Consider the following 17,106-nt stretch of genomic DNA (forward strand, 5'->3'; position numbering starts at 1 on the left):
TTCAATTCATCCCATTTATCTTACGGTGTTTTTTTTCCCTCCAACATTTCCTTCTTTCTGGTCCTTGCCACACATTTATTACTCTTTTTTTTTTACTACCTTGAAAGCCACACATTGTTTTGCAACTGTTTTACTGGTTAACTGTGAAATTATAACATACATTTTTAGTTCTCAAATCCTTATATAAATTGGTATTTACCCTCTTCATGGTCAATGCAAGAACCTGAAATTCCTTTTAATTCTGTCCTTTAATTTTGTCTATATTCTGAATGCTGTCATCATCATTATCAGTTTACTTATTTAAATTCACCTTTTTGTTGCTCTTTATTCCTTTCGAAATCTGGGATTCCTGGTAAGTTTTCTTTCTGCCTGCAGAACATGCCTTTCATATGTCGTTTAGTGTAGATCTACTAGCTACAAATGCTGATTTGTTTGTCTTAAAATTATTTGTTTCACTCAACTCTTGAAATATATGTTGCTAGACTTATATTCTGGGTTGGCTTATTTTCTTTTAGTACTTTGAAGATTTAGTACTTTGTCTTCCGGTTTCTTGTTAATTCTATTAATAAAGTCAGCTATCTGCCTAATTATTGCTCTTCTGAAGGCAGTCTGTCTTTTTTTTGTTACTTCCAACTGTTTTAAGATTTTTCTTTTTCTTTGGTTTTTAACATTTTGCTATTAGATACCCAGTTGTTTTTTCTTTATTTATTGTGTTTAGAGTTGTTTTGTTTTCTTAAATCTATAAATTAATGTCTTTCATTTTTAGAAAATTATTTCCTCAAATTATTTCCTCAGATAATTCTTCTTGCCCATTTTTTCTTTTTTCTTCCTAGAATTCCACTTGTATTGCACCTTCTCACTGTATCTTCTGTTTCTTACCTTTCTTCCTAATCTTTCCATTCTTTTGTTTCCCTTTGCTTTATTCTGGATAGTTTTTTCTGACCAATCAATACTCAGGTTACTAATACCATTTGACTATCTAAACAGCTGTTAAATCAATCTATTAAATTGTTGCTAATTTCAATTATTATTTTCCAGCTCTTGTAATTTCTGTTTGGTACTTTATTATGGTTTTCACTTTTCTACCAAAATTCTCTATCTTGTCCTGTTCCTTTGGACAAAATAAGTATGGTTATTATAAAGTCTGTGTCTGAAAACTCCAACATCTGAAGTACTTGTGAGTTTTATTTTCAATCATTTCTGCCTGTTTGATTATTATCTTGTCTCTGAGTACCTGGTTATTTTTTATTTTGTGCCAGACATTGTATTTGATGTTAGAAATAATTTTCTACATGATACAGAAATAATTTTCAGCTAGGGGTAATATCTTCTTACAAAGAGGATTTGTGTTCTGTTTTTTTAAGTCATATGGTGTACCAATACTCTGAGACTACCTTAATCTATTTTCATCCACACAGCATGTAGAAGAGTACAAACAGTGCAGAAGACGCAATTATGATGCTTCTTTTGAATGATGACAGGGTACCTCCCATGGTAAGTTGGGAGATACACAATCAGAGTTCAGTGTGATCTGTGCTGGCTATTTGCTTAACACTGTGTACCAGATAGTATTTCACGTACTTTCAAGTATCATTAATATAATTCTTATAACAGTGATTCCAAGATGGATATTATTATTATCCCTATGTTACAGATGTAAAATGGACAGAGAAGAGTTGGGTAACTTGGCCAATGGTACATGGCTTTAAAGGGAAAAGCTGAGCTTTGAATCCAAGTAATCTGATTCCAGGGTTTCCGATCCTAACCAATGTGGTAGAGTGAGAACTTTGTTTAGGGGGAAAAAAATGCAAGTTTTTGTTTATGCCAATTTCTCTGAGCTCCCTTAGCTCAGTTCCTGGATGCTGAATGTATTGAGCCAAAGGGCAAACAACATTAATAGGATTATTCAAATAAAGGTTTTTTTAGGGGTAAGTTTTGTGAGTGGTCACTAAGCTAACTTAAAGAAATTGATGTGGTAAGAAATAATGCTGTTGAGGTGAATTTAGACGCTGAGTACTATGTTATTCTGGGAAATGGCATAATTTGGAATTATGTGGGGAAGGGCAGTTAGGAGTAGGACTCTCGACTTTGTTTAATGATTATAAATTTAAAAATGCATTATCTATCTCACATTTTGGCAGTGGTGCTGGTTGTTTAGGAGAAAAATCACAGTAGGATTATTCTGTGGGTGAGGGGACTCACTGAGAGAGGTTCCAGTTTGTGTAAACTCACTGCTGTGGTTCACAATTGGGAGGAAGCAGAATGAACAGTGGGTTCAGTATGTGGCCTCTACAGACTCCTTTGCACTGAGAGTGGCAAGTATGGAGAAACTGCATCTTAGAACTCAGAATCTTAGCTTGATTCATGCGTGGGATTTGTTTATTGTATTTCACTTCACAATGACTGCTCAGGCTGCTTCAGCATGAACAGTTGGCTCAGTACCCAGAGAATGTTTGATTAGCTAAGTTAGGAAGCAAAATGCCATACATACACTATAGAGGAAATTTATCCTGGATAAATGTAGATCATTCAGTCAAATCACTAGATTCTCAGCATGCTAAGGCTTTCCTGAGAGAAAATGCCATAGGAACTTTCTTAGAAACACAAATAAATAGAACTTATTTCTGAGGAACCTGAGGAGCATGACCTAACATATGGTTCAGGGCCAGCCAATATGGCCTCAGAGGAAAAGATGCAATAAGAAAAGAAAATGACCAGAGTGAGGCATGAAACTAATTCTTCAGAGGGCTTTTTGAGTCGGAACACCTCCTGGTTGCAAGTGACAGAAACCAGATTTCAGCCTAATCATAGCCATCAAGAGATGGGGAAGAGAAACAAATTACGGTCCTTGGGCTGACTACATTGCATATCAGTATAAATTTATGCTCATTTGTTGGATGGAAAGAGGACCAAAATATTTTCAGCAGGACTAAATGTACTTTGGAAGGCTCTGAACTTAAAGGGGGAAAAATGTATTGGCTCATAATACTGGGAATAACAGGCATGGCGCTAAATTACTCTTGACTGGATCCAGAGGTTGAAAAAACACCACTGCTGCCCTTGCACCATCCAACCTACCTTTGCTGTCTGTTCCTCTTACTAACTCATACTGCATTTGTGCTTCTTCTGTGTTACTAGAGAAGATGGACACAGGTATATTTCACTCTTCCTGGATTAGTCAGGCCTAGGACAGGTGTCATATCAGTTACCTACGGATGCATAATAAATTATTCCAAAATTTAGCAGCTTAAAACAACAAACATTTATCATCTCACACAGTTTCTGAGAGTCAGGAATCTAGAAGCAGCTTAGGTGGATGGTTTTGGCTGCAGGTCTCCCATGGGATTGCAGTTAAGATGTTGGCCAGGGCTGCAGTCATCTAAGGCTGAAGAAACTGCTCCCAAGCTCATTCCTATGGTTGTTTGTTGGAAGATTCAGTTACTTGCCACATGGGTCTCTCCACAAAGGCTACTGATACAGCATGACAGGTGGCTTCCCCTAGAGTGAGTGAGCAAAAAGCAAGAGATACCAAAATGAAGCCACAGTTCTTTTATAACCTAATCTCAGAAGTAACATATCATTTCTACAGTATTCTATTGGTTAGACAGACCAACCTGATACGGTGTAGGATACAAAGGTCTGAATACAAAGAAATGGAGTGATGATTGAGGACCATCTTAGAGGCTAGATACCACAGGTGCTGTAATAGGCAGAACCCCAAGATGGCCCTGAAAGTCTTCCTAGTGTGCACACTCTGTATGAGTCCCTTTGAGTGTGGGCTGGACCTGTGAATATGACACAGCCTTGATGTACAACAAGGGTGAAGGGACTTTGCAGATGTCATTACGGTCCCAATCAGTTGATTTTGAGGTAACCAAAAGAGAGGGTCTTCTGGGTGGGCCTGACCAAAGCAGTGAGTCCTTTAACAGAAGGTCAGAAACTTGAAGCAGGGAAGATACTCTCCTGCTGGCCTTGAAGAAGCAAACTGCCATGTTGTGGAGAGGACCAGGGGCCAGGGAATGGTGGGTGGCTTCTAGTTGCTGAGAGCCTCAGCATTATAGCTGCGAGGAACAGGTTCCACCAATAGTCAGTGAGCTTGGGAAGAGACTCCAGGCCTTAGGTGAGGGAGCAACCCTGGCTGACCCCCTGAGCCAAAGACGCAGTTGAGCTGTGCCTGACACCTGACCCACACAGGTTGTGAGATAATAAATATGTGTTGTTTTCAACTATTAAATTTGTGGTATTTGTTACGCAGCATAGAGAACTAATATAGGTGCCAGCCTGTGAAAGGGAAGGGACGGTGGATGTCACCTCTGTCAGTCTCTTCTCATGTTGTGAATGGGGAGGAAGATGCCCAAGGAAGGAAAGAGGCTATTAGAGAAACAAGAGGATGGCGGAGGCTGCTAGCAAAACAAACTTAGATCTCAGAGTTTCTTATATACCATTTCAAACCTGGAGACCCTCGCCATTTCAAGGATGTGAATCATCAAGCAAACAGTACCCTCCACTAAAACCTAAAACACTGTTTGCAAAATGTGATCTCTGTATGACCTGTCGTGGAACTTTCTGGAGTGTTTGTTAAAATTTAGGCTCCAATTTACTCCAAATGTACTCAGTCAACCTCTGTGAGGGTATAGCTTAGGGCCATGCATTATTTTTATTTATCATTTAACAGAGTTTTTTTATTTTGAAGATTTTCAAAATCAGAAAAAAGTACAAGTACAGTGAACACTTGTTTGCCTTACACCAAAATTCATCAGTTGATATTTTACTCAATTTTCTTTATTTCTCAAGTACATATATATGTGTATGACCTTAGTGCTGAACCATTTGAAAGTAGGTTACAAGCATTATGACATTGTACCCCTAAACACTTTAATACAAATCTCCTACAAATGAAGTTATATAACCACCAACCCTTACCACACTGAAGAACGAAACACTGATGTATTAAATAATATATAGTTCATTTTTTCCAGCAGTCCTCAAAATACCCTTTAGATAATTACTTCTTAAAGTTTGATTCATAAACCAGCAGCTTAGGCATCACAGTATTTTGACAAGAAACCTAATCAGGGATCACATTGCATTTTAATTATCGACATTTTCTTTACCCTCCAGCATCTTTAAACTAGAATAGTTCAAGGTATTCCTATTTTCTTCTGTTCTCGGCTTCTGCACCCTTCTTCCTTACCTCCCTTCCCTTCATTTACCCTGGCAAAAATAGTGTGAAATTTAAAAACTGTTCCGTGCTTTTGAAATTAACCACAGAAAACTGTGAAAGGGTTTAATGAGTGATACAAGCAAGATGTAGAGAAGCGTGGTGGCAGGTGACATCACTGGGAGTTGACTGAGATCTCACGAAACACATGGCACTTCTGTGGATCTTGAAATCACAGATGCTGATGACAAGGGAAACAATTGGTGGGGTTAAGCATGATGCATTTGGGAAACTGAGTTAGCTGGTTTCTTTTGATTAGTTAAAGAAACTAAGAACAGCCATTTTGAAAGGGATGTTGCAACTTGATTCATAAGCAATTAGAAATCTGAATTAAAAAAATAATTTCCAGACTCACATAAGAATGGAAACTATTTGACGATGAAGAACAAAATGATCTCTGTGTGATGAGACTAGTGAGTTTTAATTTTTTAGTGTATTTCCTGCCAGATTTTTGCAAAAAGGAATCGTAAGATCCTGACTTGCATTATAAATTTCATAGGGGACCTTCTCATAACATTAAATATCAATCCAGCATTTAAAATCACCTCATCAATAATGTACCTTTACATACCGTATTTTATTTCTCCATATCATTATTTTAATCTTCCCCCTTTTATTAGACATTTGAATTGCTTCCAGTTCTTCACTGTAACAGAAAGCTTTGTCCAAACACCTATTACATCTCTGATTATTTTCTTATAATGGAATCCTAACGAGGTTGCTGGGGCAAAGCTTACAATAGACTCAAACTGGGGTGTGTGCCCAGCTCATATCGACTCCCTCAGAGATTCTGGCTGTGTCATGATTTCAGTCCTTGTGCCTAATCATTCTGATCCAGGAATGGAGCATCTGGAGTCAAACTGGTCCTCCCAAAAGACTTGGAAACCTGACAAAGGCAGGAAAGATGAGGCCGTCTCAAGGAGGCACCTGGTGCGGTGGGCTCAGGCTTCTGCAGCTGGGTTTTGACATTACACTGCTCCTGCTCCTGTCCTTCCTGAAACTGGTTTGTGCAGCCCTTATTTGAATCATGTGAGCAACTTTGACTCCTTCCCCCTAAATCCACATTTTGCTTGTTATTCTGGGTTCCTTTCTGTTTCTTATCAAAAACTGAAACCCCTAACTGATCCCGATGGTGGGTTGCATACGATGACATCTAGAGGAAGGTAGTATTTGGAATTAGCCTTATATAAGTTATACCTTACTGGGGTAAAAGGCATTGAGGTTCCCCCTACCCCTTCCTCTGGGACAGAAATGTAGAAGCTCACGGGAGTGGTTGCCAAATATCTCATCAGCCTCTCACCCTCAGGCAACCTGGCATCTCCTTGTGGGTACATAGCTGAGTGTCTAGGTAGTTGTTGCCAAAATTAAGAGAATGGAGGCTAATGAAGCATTCTGGTCCCAAAAATGATGCGGCTAGTTCTGGTCTGAGGTCACACAGTCATTGAGTGGAGGTGACATGATTCCAATTTAGGCAATCTCCCTCTACAGCCTTAGTTCTTAGCCACTTCCTTATAGTTCCTGCCAAATGCAGCTAAGTCTTCTTTATATTAAAAGAAGCTAATGCCAACTGCCCTCACCTGCAGAGTTGGCCAGAATTAGCAAACAGAAACACAAGGCTCCCAATTAAATTTGAATGCCAGATAACCAGTGAGTGATTTGTTTTACTATGAGTATGTCCCAAATATTGTTTAGAACATACCCGGACTAAAATATTATTAGTTATTTATCTGAATTCAAATTTAACTAGATTTTTATCTGGCAACCCTACATGGCCCAATCCCTTTCCTTTTCATTATTGTTCTCTAAATTTAAAAAAATAATTTAAATTCAGCACATACATGCCTTAGAGGATACAGTGAAGAAAACATTTTCAGAGGAAATTTCAGAAATCTGAATCTGCTGAAATCATTGCAATAGTACTCACCAGGTAGCCTGTATTCAATGAACTAGCCTAGGCAGCCAGCTTTAATTTCAAGTTTGATGGCCTGGTGAGTACAAACCATTGCTGAGTGCTGTCCTACAGGAGGTGACATTGAATTCCTTCTCCTCTATCATTCTGGGATTTTCTTTGCTCTCAAAGTCTGCAAGAACTAAAAAAAGTATTGGGGTGGGGAGTGGGTATATCTCAGTGGTAGAGCACATGCATAGCATGCACAAGGTCCTGGGTTCAATCCCCAGTACCTCCGTTTAAAAAAAAGTTTTTAAAAGAATTAAGTAAACAAACCAAAAAAAAAGCAATAGTTTGGATATATATGTATGAGTCTGGCCTACCTACTTCTCATTTTATTCTGCTGTTGGAGCTCAGAAAAATCTTCTTTCCCACAAGAAACAGATTGCTGAGCCAGGCTGCAGAGTTCTTTTAAAATGCACATTGCTAACTGTTTTCCTTGCCCAGGACTGCAAAGAAGATGCAGTGAAAATGGGATCCCTAAACTCAGCAGAGTTAGGAATCACGCTGAAGGCAAGTGATTGCAGACTTGAGGTGGGTGTGGTCAGAGAGCAAAAGGCAGTGCAGTAATCAGGGCTCAGGAAATAGTCAGACAAGCAGAAATCTTTGGCTCAAATCAAACATAAAATTTTTAGGAGTTAAATTGATGAGCCAGCCTTTATAGTCTATTTTTTGTTTGTTGGGGTTTTGTTGTTGTTGTCATGGTTTTTTTTTTTTCTTTCCCTTTTTTGATATATTTTGGGGAAAAAAATCAGTTGTCATCAATTTTTGCAATGGCTAAACCAGGGAACTGGATGGGAATAAGGTGTGAATATCCACATGTACATCTTTTAAGCCTTTGAAAATATCCTAGGATGTTGTATCGCTTTTGATCAACTGTTTTGAAGGTATGGGGGCAGATAGTTACCATTTGGCTTTCCTACTCTAGGTAGCCTTTACAAAAGAAATAAGAGAGCTCATTTAGGGACTCCAAAAGTTGTCAAGGATAGACATTTCTACAATATACTCAGAGAAATTGTTTTAATTATAGTACCACAGGGACTAGGGTGAGTGCAGATAGAGTCTTTCTGGGAAAATTGCATCCACTTCAAGTATTTACAACAGAGAGAATTTAATGTAGGCAACCAGGTGATAGAAAAGTAGGAAAATCAAATAGAAGATAGTAGGGAACCCAGGAAACAGTAGGAAGTTGCTTCTATGGTGAAAAGAATTGATGCTATGGGATCCCAAGGATGAGATCACCTTGTGGAAGCTGGAGCCCTGGCAGGTCTACCTGTCGGGAGTGTGAGCCACAGAAAAGATGGCGCTAGTCCCAGAAATGCTGCCCAGCATGTTATGCTTTTAACGGGTGGTGATTCTCATTGCAACTGCTGTCCATATGTTGTTTCCTGGAAGGTCAGCCTCTGCTCGGTTCTATTTGTTTGTATAACCAGAAATTCTCCTAGGGGTTTTTCCGAGTTCAGTAAAGACACTGGCAAATTCAGGCAGAGAGAGAGATACCAACTAATGCTAGTAGGAAGATTTTTCAAAGTGAGGTATCTTTGCCCATGTCCCCATCTGTTCAGGCAGTGATGTCCAGCCGAGCCTGATATACTGTGGAATGGTGATTCTGCTTCTCCTTGTGCTGACTTCCAATCCTTACTCTCCACAGATTAGCTACCACCTTCTTTGAGAAATAGAAATTCTCTCATCTACTCTCCTCTTTCTCAAATCTATCGTCTGGTACTTCCTCCTTTTCTCAGCTCTGTCCCTCTAATCTTTCCCTAGACCCTAGCCCTTGTCCTGACCCCACCCCCCAACCCCCCGCTCTCCCTCTTTCCGCATGCCTACAAGCACTGAATAACATTCCTTGGCCCACTGTTCCCTCTAGTTATGACTCTAATTCCCAGCTGCCTTTATCTTCCGAGTATCTGGGACCATATCTATTGCCACTCCTCCTCACTGCATACTGGCTAAAGTTCTGTGAACCAGACAGTTTTCCTACACAGCTGCCACATCCAGGAGTCATAACAGACTTGACAAAGCCAATGCTCATTAAAATCAGTGCTTCTCAACTATCTGTAGTAAAAGGAACAGTAAATTTTTGTTTCTAATCTGTCATGGATAAATTCATCAGGAAGGTGTAATAAAAGTGAATTGCTAGAAAAATGAAGTTAAAAAGAACATGAAGTACAAGCCTCGATTTTTTGTTATCACACATACAACAACAGAGATTTTGATCCTAATTTGACAGAGTAATTTTAAATACTTATTCTCAATGTCTATACTTTTATCATGAACCAGGAATCAACAGCTCACAGACTGGCACCAGCCAGCAGACCCCCCAGTTTGAGTAGCTCTGCTTTAGATGATGTTCCCCCTCAAATTCTGCTTCAGTCTATGGTCCAAAAGAAATGCTTTGCCACCAACAACACACTCTGCACACAGTATGAATAGAAAAGAACAGAAGACCTTTTATTCTAAGTCATGACACAGGCTATAGTCATTCTTTCTGCCATTTATCCCTAAACCAGCTATTTATATTTTCCTTTTTCTATTACCCATTCTGTGATCTCACCTTGGTCCAGTCCCTCAGCTGTTTCCCTAGCAGGGTAGCCTGAACCTTGATTCCTGAGCTGTTTTAGTTCTTGGTGGTCTTGCCTATTGAGGGGCAATAGCCTCCCATTAACCTCTTCCACAGAACATAAAAAAAAAAAAAAGGGACCCACCAAGTTCCTATTATATTCCTCCTAATTGTACAGCAGTAATTGCAGGTCCCCTTATGAGGCATGGTCACTTGTCCCAGTCAGGACAGTATCCCACTTTTCTGCTATTTGCCCCCTGGCATGAAGAACCCAAATGACCAGTTTTAGCTTCTCGCTCAGAAGAACCACACTTTGTCCATGGTAAAAGCAGACTTCCCTTAAGAGCTAAAAGGGGGGATGAATGACACTAAAGGGACACTGATTGAAATTCTGAGAGTGGGTCAATCAGTTGTAATTGTTAGACACATCAATCCCTCCTCACTCTTAGATCCATATCTTCTAACTGCAGGAGGACAGTGCCCAGGGTTAGAACTCAGGCTCGGAGCCTAACTCTTACTCTGCCGAGTAGCAGGTGGAAGAAGATGCCCTGTAGGATTGCAGGGCTAAGTTCTTAGAGGCCATCTCGCCACATTAGAAGGTAGCTGCTTCATTGATAGGGAACATAAAAGAGTGAATTACATTTGAATTAGTCCCCAACCTTCTCTCTTTGTTTTTGGTCAAAGAATTCTCCACAGCCAATTTGGATGGATAATATGGAGTGTTCAGTAAGTCTGCAGTTGGCAGTTTTGACAGGCATGGCCTGGAGACAGTGGAAATGCTGTCCCCTTTTCTAATGAAAGTAATTAAATAGAATCCAACAAGAAGCTGACTTGTCTTTGCTGGGTATGATGCCACATCAGAGATGGGAGTTGATCCCTAAACTGAGCACTCAGCTGCGGCACAGCCTGGTCTGCTTTGATGCGGAAAAGGGATGAAGGGAAAAAGGCTCTCTCCCTACTGCCGTGGCCGCCTCACTCAGGTTCCGTGTGAATACTCGCCAGAAGGGCTTCACCACGGAAGAGGCTCTCAATCATGTGAACGGGCAACGATGGAGTCGGGTCAGCTCAGCTCAGCCTCCTTTTCATGCTTGCTCAATGGGCTCCTGAAGTCTTATGCTCTGGATCCATTCTGAATATTCTGCACCCACATCCCTTTCCTCAGTCTTCTGATCAGCCTTCTTCTAGCCTTGACCAATAGGTCCAAAAAGTGGTACAGAGCCTGACTCAAGGCCTCATCTTCATTCGGCCAAAACTACTTTACATGCTACTCAATATCCTTCCGAACCAGAGGTTCCCCTTCTCCATGGTCCTTCAGGTTTACCCATCTGGGGCTCTAGTCCTACAGGGTCTACTTGCAGGTCATGGCAGCTTTTATCCTGCAAAACCGTCCTTGGTACTCAGCAGCTTGTTAAAGGAACCTGCACGAGGCCATGAGCTCTGGTTGAGGATGAAACAGCAGTGTGGTAGGCTCTGTGGGCATGTAAGCAATCTGCTTGTACAGTTTGTTTGTTCTTTTGGAGCTTGATGGAATGCTGGGTGGCACACTCTGTTTTCACTTTGTTGTAGATTCTGGATCTCTGATCTTAGAATCTAAAACTCAAGTATCTTCTTCATAAACTCTGCTCTGTCTGATCCCCCTAGATACAATTTCTCAGAGAAATATCCTTTGCTAAATGGAGGAGCCTTTCTTGGAAATCTAGGAGCTTTTATTGCAATTCTTCTATTAGGAATTGCCACAGGCATCATTCAGTATTCAGATCTGCCTCAGTCATTGCATCGTCTGGTCGGCTTTGTCTGTAGAGTGGACCAATATAATCATGTGCCCAAATGAGTCAAACACATGTACTCTGCAGTTGAAAGGTCAAAAGACCAACTTAAAGCTTTCATATTGTCCCTTCTTTAGTCTTAACTTTACAAATTCAACACCAAACTTGCAACATTGAAATATACGTAATTATGTCATGGCATGTCAAACTTATTCTTTCTACAAATATTCAAGTCCTAGTGGTGTACTGTGAAGTTACTTTATTGCTTTAAAATCTTATTTTTTAAAGGATCCTTGAAAACAAGTATTTTCTCTATTTTTTCTTTGAAAGAAATAAGGGGAAACAGGAACCCTAGAGGGTAAAATACTTAGCCAAACCCTTTCCTAGTTACATAACAGAAAACTTTTGTTACCTGCAAGATAAAGTTTTGGCTAAGAATCGGTATTTTTCTTTTAATGTCAACACTAAAAAGAAACAGGAAGTTTAAGGTTAATGTGAGTCTGCTGTTAGAAATCTCTTCCTGTAAAAAACATAGGCATATTAAACTTTCTACAAGCTGTCAATGGCTCATAACTAGTGTTTGTTTTAGCTTCAGGATTAAAAAAGGTTTTGCTACCACTAGCAAGCAAATGAATGTCTCCGCGTTTACTCTGTTAAAAGATGATCAAACTTCTTTCAATGTTTTGTGGTAGTGGGAGGAGAGAGTCTTTCTTTCATTGATTTATTTATGTAGACAAAAATGGAACCTACTGCTTACTTCATCAGGTAAAAGAATTATTTTTATTTTGTGTCACTTTGGAATGTTTGGAGACATTTGAAGACCCAACTGATAGCAGTTTAAATTTAATTCACAGGAAGTCTAAAGGTAGAAAATACAGAAAAGGGGGGGTACAAGGATTCAAAATTATTATTACAAACCCAGATTCTTTCCATCTTTCTGCTCTATCATTCTTGTTTTGTTGACTTTTTAATCCTCATACGTGTTTTCTCTGTAGGATGGCTGCTGTAGCTCCGGGCACCAAATCAAGGCTCCGAAAGCAGAGGGAAAGGGCTTGCCATCACGCTCTGCACTTGCATCTGTCCCCGCCGTGAGGGCTCCGCACGAGTCCTCCCAGCAGACCTCTCTTCATGTCCCGTGGGGCAAAACAGTATCAAAATGTTTGTTGTTTGTTTTTTTCAGTTTGATTTTACTAGTTAATTTTGGATACAAAGCAGTGCAAGAGGCTGGCCACACTTTCCTACTTCCTTTAGTCTCAGAGTTAGAAGGAAAATGTGGACTTGCAGACATATAATTGGGGTTCAACACTCCATTGTGGGGTAAATACGGTTCGCTGCTCAACTCTCAATTTGCAGGAAAGTTGGGAAGTTCTGACTGGCTTCCACCCCCGACCCAGGCCCAGCTCTTCACAATGGTCACCACCCCAGCTCCTCCTGTCCCAAACGTAGAAGACTTACTCCCACACTGAACCAGTCGTTGTCATCTCATTTACCTTTTCTGGACCCTTTCTTGGTTCTCCTTTTAAGTAGAGGTGGTTGTATCCTGCACAGGGCTGGCCAGAGGAGGAGTTTGGTCAGCAAGAAAGAAGGGAATGGTACCAGTGGCTGTCACAGTGGCCTTTTCACTTTATCCATTTCACTTTGTCACCCTGGATTTTCAGGTTTTTTCGGTCACATCTACTTACTTGATACTTACAAGCTGGCTCCTTTTATTCATCTTCTGAAACACAGATCTGACTTCAGCATTAGCTTTGCATTTCCTTAGGGTGGCTCACAAGGATGGTCGTGACTGAGCCCTTGCACACCTTCCCAGCACTTTCTCTTCCGCGTGGCCTGCTTGGTTTTTACGTTCTCTCTTGCAGCTGCATCTGTGTTCTCTTGCATGCCTAGAATTTCTTCCCTCTCCCACTTACCTCTACTCTTCCTTACAGGCCAGTTTTTATGCCAGTTTCTCCTTGTCTTTCAAAACTGGTGCTTCAGGAAGCTTTCCTCAATGCTCAGTCCCCACTTAAGCGCCAGTATGTTTCCTCTCCTTCCATGGGAGTCCTTGTTGCTGCCTGTATCTCTGTATTCTGATTTATTTGTTCATCTAATCGATCTATCTTTTGGTACCAGACTGAGCTTTCTGAGATGAGGGATTGTCTGACCTACAGTCCTGTGATCCATAGGAGGTGTTCAAATTCTATGTTTTTAATGGCAGAAAAAATGGTAAGCTTGCTGGATGACGGGGATACCATACAAAGATTTAGTCCTGTTTCCTAGAAGGTCAGGATAAATTTGAGGTATTTCACTCTCTCTTGTTTCTCAGAACTTTTACATCTTCTGACCTGAATTTAGAAATGGATTGTGAATAGAAGATAGGGCTGAAGCAATAGAGCTTTACAAACAAAAGTTATTTGGCAGGATTGACTCTGAGCTGCACAGAAAGCTTACTGGTACAGAGCCAACCTGATAACCACCGTACTTTGGAGATGACCCACTGAGCTGTACATGCAGAACTAGGCCAGCAGTCTTTCTTGTCTTCTGCACCAGCTGGACAGGTCAGCTACAGCTTTAAATTCTAAGGGCGAAAAGCCACTAATTCAGGTGTACCTAGGCACAAGGACTTGCCAGAAGGCAATTCGTTATAAATCATCACTTATTAAACCTGCTAATTGTTATCCTCACATAGGCCCTAGCCTGGCTGAGGCCCCCTGCCTCAGTGGAGAGGGTTCTTTTTCCTTTCAGGTTCAAGCAGCCAAAAACCGAAACTGAAGCTAAGATTGAAGCAGCTTAAGCTTAATCAATGGCCAGAGAATGGAGAGGTGGGAACTTAGTTCACAAATCAACTTCTCCCCCAGAGGGCAATTAAGGCAAGATTTTAAGGGCAAGGCTAATGAGGGGGAGGCCTGTGCATTGGTTTTCTGGGAATAGGCAGGGTTCCTCCCGGAACTGGAGTGTTACTTCTTTGTTTGCCCTTCTATGGTCCTCTGGCATCTGGATGGGAAGCAGGCTGAACTGGCATGGCACAGACAGGTGGAGATCTCACTACTACAGTGAGATGGTATGAGCTGCAAGAGGACCTTTGTCCCACTCTTGAAGCTGAGCCAGCTTGCACCACCTTTCCTGTAGTTAGATTCTTGTTCCTGTGCTGTGAAGACAGCTGGAGGGTGGTTGTGGTTTTCTGTAAGTCTGCGCGCAGGGAGGGGTGGGACTGCGGTTCGGGGCAACAACTGTGGTAGCACAGCAGCTAGGAGTAAGTCTTGCCGAGATTGAGTTTGCCCTTTCTTCACACTAAATCTTTGATTCTGATATTTCATTACAAGTCGTGCAACCCTAACACCTTGCTACATAGATAGAGAGGAGCTCTTCACTTCTGCGCTTGAAAGGGTGACACGGGGATTGAGTGGAATGGTTAATCTCATTCTGAGGAATACCAAATATATCACCTCCCATTCAGCACAGTAATTAAATGTAATAACCGTGACCATCACACGATGGGATTCTGATATCAGAATTAGGTGATAAGCCTAAACCAACATTAGGAAGGAAGCCTCCTGGCCCAGATTCTTTGGCCTCCAGGTACTGCTGCTCCTCCTCTGTGTCACAGAAACATTGTTTCACGTTAACTGTGGTGAGAATTCACAGTATCATTTCAGAGCTTTCCTTATTTTAGTTGAATCCTTACATCTGACACACTCAACCCCAGTAGTTGGTCTGGTTTAAAAGAAAAAGAGAAATATTCCAATCATTAATTTTAAATGCTTTTAAACATAAAATACACAGATGTCCATCCATTTCCTAGTTTTCTGAGTGGAGGGCATTAAGGCCTTGTCCTGAGTATGAGGCCACTGTTTTATTTTCTATATTATCTTTCTTACACAGACTGAATCAATGACTCACCATCCAGTATTTCTAGTCTTTGTTTCTTGAAAGTGGCCGGAAAGCTCTGCAGATTGTTAGAAAGAGTCCAGCTCCTTCTAGTGCTTTACTAATTGCTTTGTCTTTCACTATTGTCTCTCCCACACCGCATCCAATAGCAGAATTTTCTTCCCTCCTTTCTCGTGCTTTTATTTAGCCTTTCCAAATCATTCATCTTATTAAACTTAATTGTTGGAGAAACAGCAAGTTTGTCCTGTCCTCCCACTTCATCAGTTAATGTGATATTTAGTTATTTGATGATGACAACACACATTCTGAACTCTTGGGAGTAAAGTAGACAGACACAGCTGGCTGGCTTTCCAGAGGCATTTGATGTGCCATGGGCATCTATCAGTGAGTGTTAAGGAGGGAGAGGTGACTCTTTCCAAGAAGTCCTTGGCTCCACATCTGCACATGTTCAAAACTCACTTCACTTACGGAGTCTTGTTCACTTACTTATTACCTTTATATGGTAGACAAAACACCTGCTGTCTGCCTTAACACCCTGGCATTACCTTTTGTCTATTGTCTTGGCTTTGCAGCCTTCTTGCTAAAGGGAAAAAAAAAAAAAAGCCTCCACTCTGACTAACTATGTTCTTTCTTGTATAGAGCGTTACTAAGGATTATATAGCCTACCCTTTGGCAAGAAGAAACATTTCATGATAGACTTCTGAACTGGAAAATGGTCCTGAAGACTAGTAAGTGCCCTGGCCTCTTCTCTGTAATGTGTGTTGTGGGATTCGGTGAGCCGGTGTGCAGGTGATAAAGGAATTTACCAAAGACAAAGGATGAAAATGGAAAAGGAGTTTATTCAGTACGCTGTCATAGACAAGAGCAGGCCACACAGATGAGAAGTGCCTGTGTGAGCACCGAGGGTTGGCTGCTGAGGTCTTTTCTAAGGGAGGGTAACCTTGAACTCCTGTGCTTACATGACCTCGAGCACAAAGCGGGTTGTGAAAGGACAGGGCTAGGGATTTTGGTAAGGGGTTGTGATTTTTGTAGGGGTTGTGGCCAGCCCTGGTGGTCATGCTTGCCGGCATGGTATGGATAATCATTATCTCCCTGAGGCAGGCCTGTATTAGGAAAGGAATGCTCTTTGTTATCTTCAAAGGGCAGCAGCTGGGCGCCTGAGGGGCCATGGAGCAGGAATCTACCAGATGTCTGTGGACCCACAATGTGATTTCCTTTACATGTGCTTTGTCTCAGTCCTGCTTCTCAGAGACCAACCCTTTAGAGGTGGAGGTTTGTAGACAAGTAATGAGGGAATGTTTCCCAAAGAAACTCATAAGGAAGTGTGGGAAGCAGGATGGGGCAGAGATAGAAGCTTCAGATGATGAAGTCTCAGCCTCATTCCCACGGTGGGGCTCTGGACCACAGACTGTCTCTTGCCTTGAAGCCACCACTGGGGTGCAGAGTAGGAAAGGAGTGTAACTCCAAGAACCACAGCTTCTATCACCTAAGGGCAAGCCTCCGAAGAAGGCTGCAGTTATGTGAGCAGGTAGCAGTAACTGAGCAATGCACGTGTGAAAACTGAATGGATAAAAGTGATCACAGGGGATCTGAGCAAGCGATTAATGGTCTGCTAGCATAGGAAATATCAATGTGTGGCATTTTTTAAATAGCTTTTACTGGGCCCAATTTATGAGCCTCCCTAGATTGTCTTGGCCTCACCTGTTTCCTGGGCCTTCAACTGGTTGGATGAAGAAAGCCC

The 17,106-nt window shown here is 41.2% G+C and overlaps 1 protein-coding gene across 19 annotated transcripts in view; it reads left to right on the plus strand.

Annotated features, from left to right (window-relative positions):
• Nucleotides 1-17,106, plus strand: part of HHLA2 (HHLA2 member of B7 family) — a 72,357-nt gene that overhangs the window by 27,575 nt on the left and 27,676 nt on the right. For 8 of the 19 annotated variants that reach the window (XM_074363008.1, XM_074363023.1, XM_074363029.1 and 5 more), the window contains 2 exons: nt 12,494-12,656; nt 16,005-16,093. The exons of 3 other annotated variants lie outside the window; for them this stretch is intronic. In XM_074363008.1, the coding sequence (XP_074219109.1) occupies nt 16,078-16,093 (16 nt within the window). In that variant the 5' untranslated portion in view covers nt 12,494-12,656; nt 16,005-16,077. Of the gene's footprint in view, nt 1-1,418; nt 1,495-12,493; nt 12,657-16,004; nt 16,094-17,106 lie in introns of those variants that run through there. 8 more of the 19 variants (XM_074362976.1, XM_074362993.1, XM_074362968.1 and 5 more) reach the window with 2 other exon arrangements.

Source organism: Camelus bactrianus, chromosome 1 (genome assembly GCF_048773025.1).
Source record: "Camelus bactrianus isolate YW-2024 breed Bactrian camel chromosome 1, ASM4877302v1, whole genome shotgun sequence".
NCBI classification, from domain to species: domain Eukaryota; kingdom Metazoa; phylum Chordata; class Mammalia; order Artiodactyla; family Camelidae; genus Camelus; species Camelus bactrianus.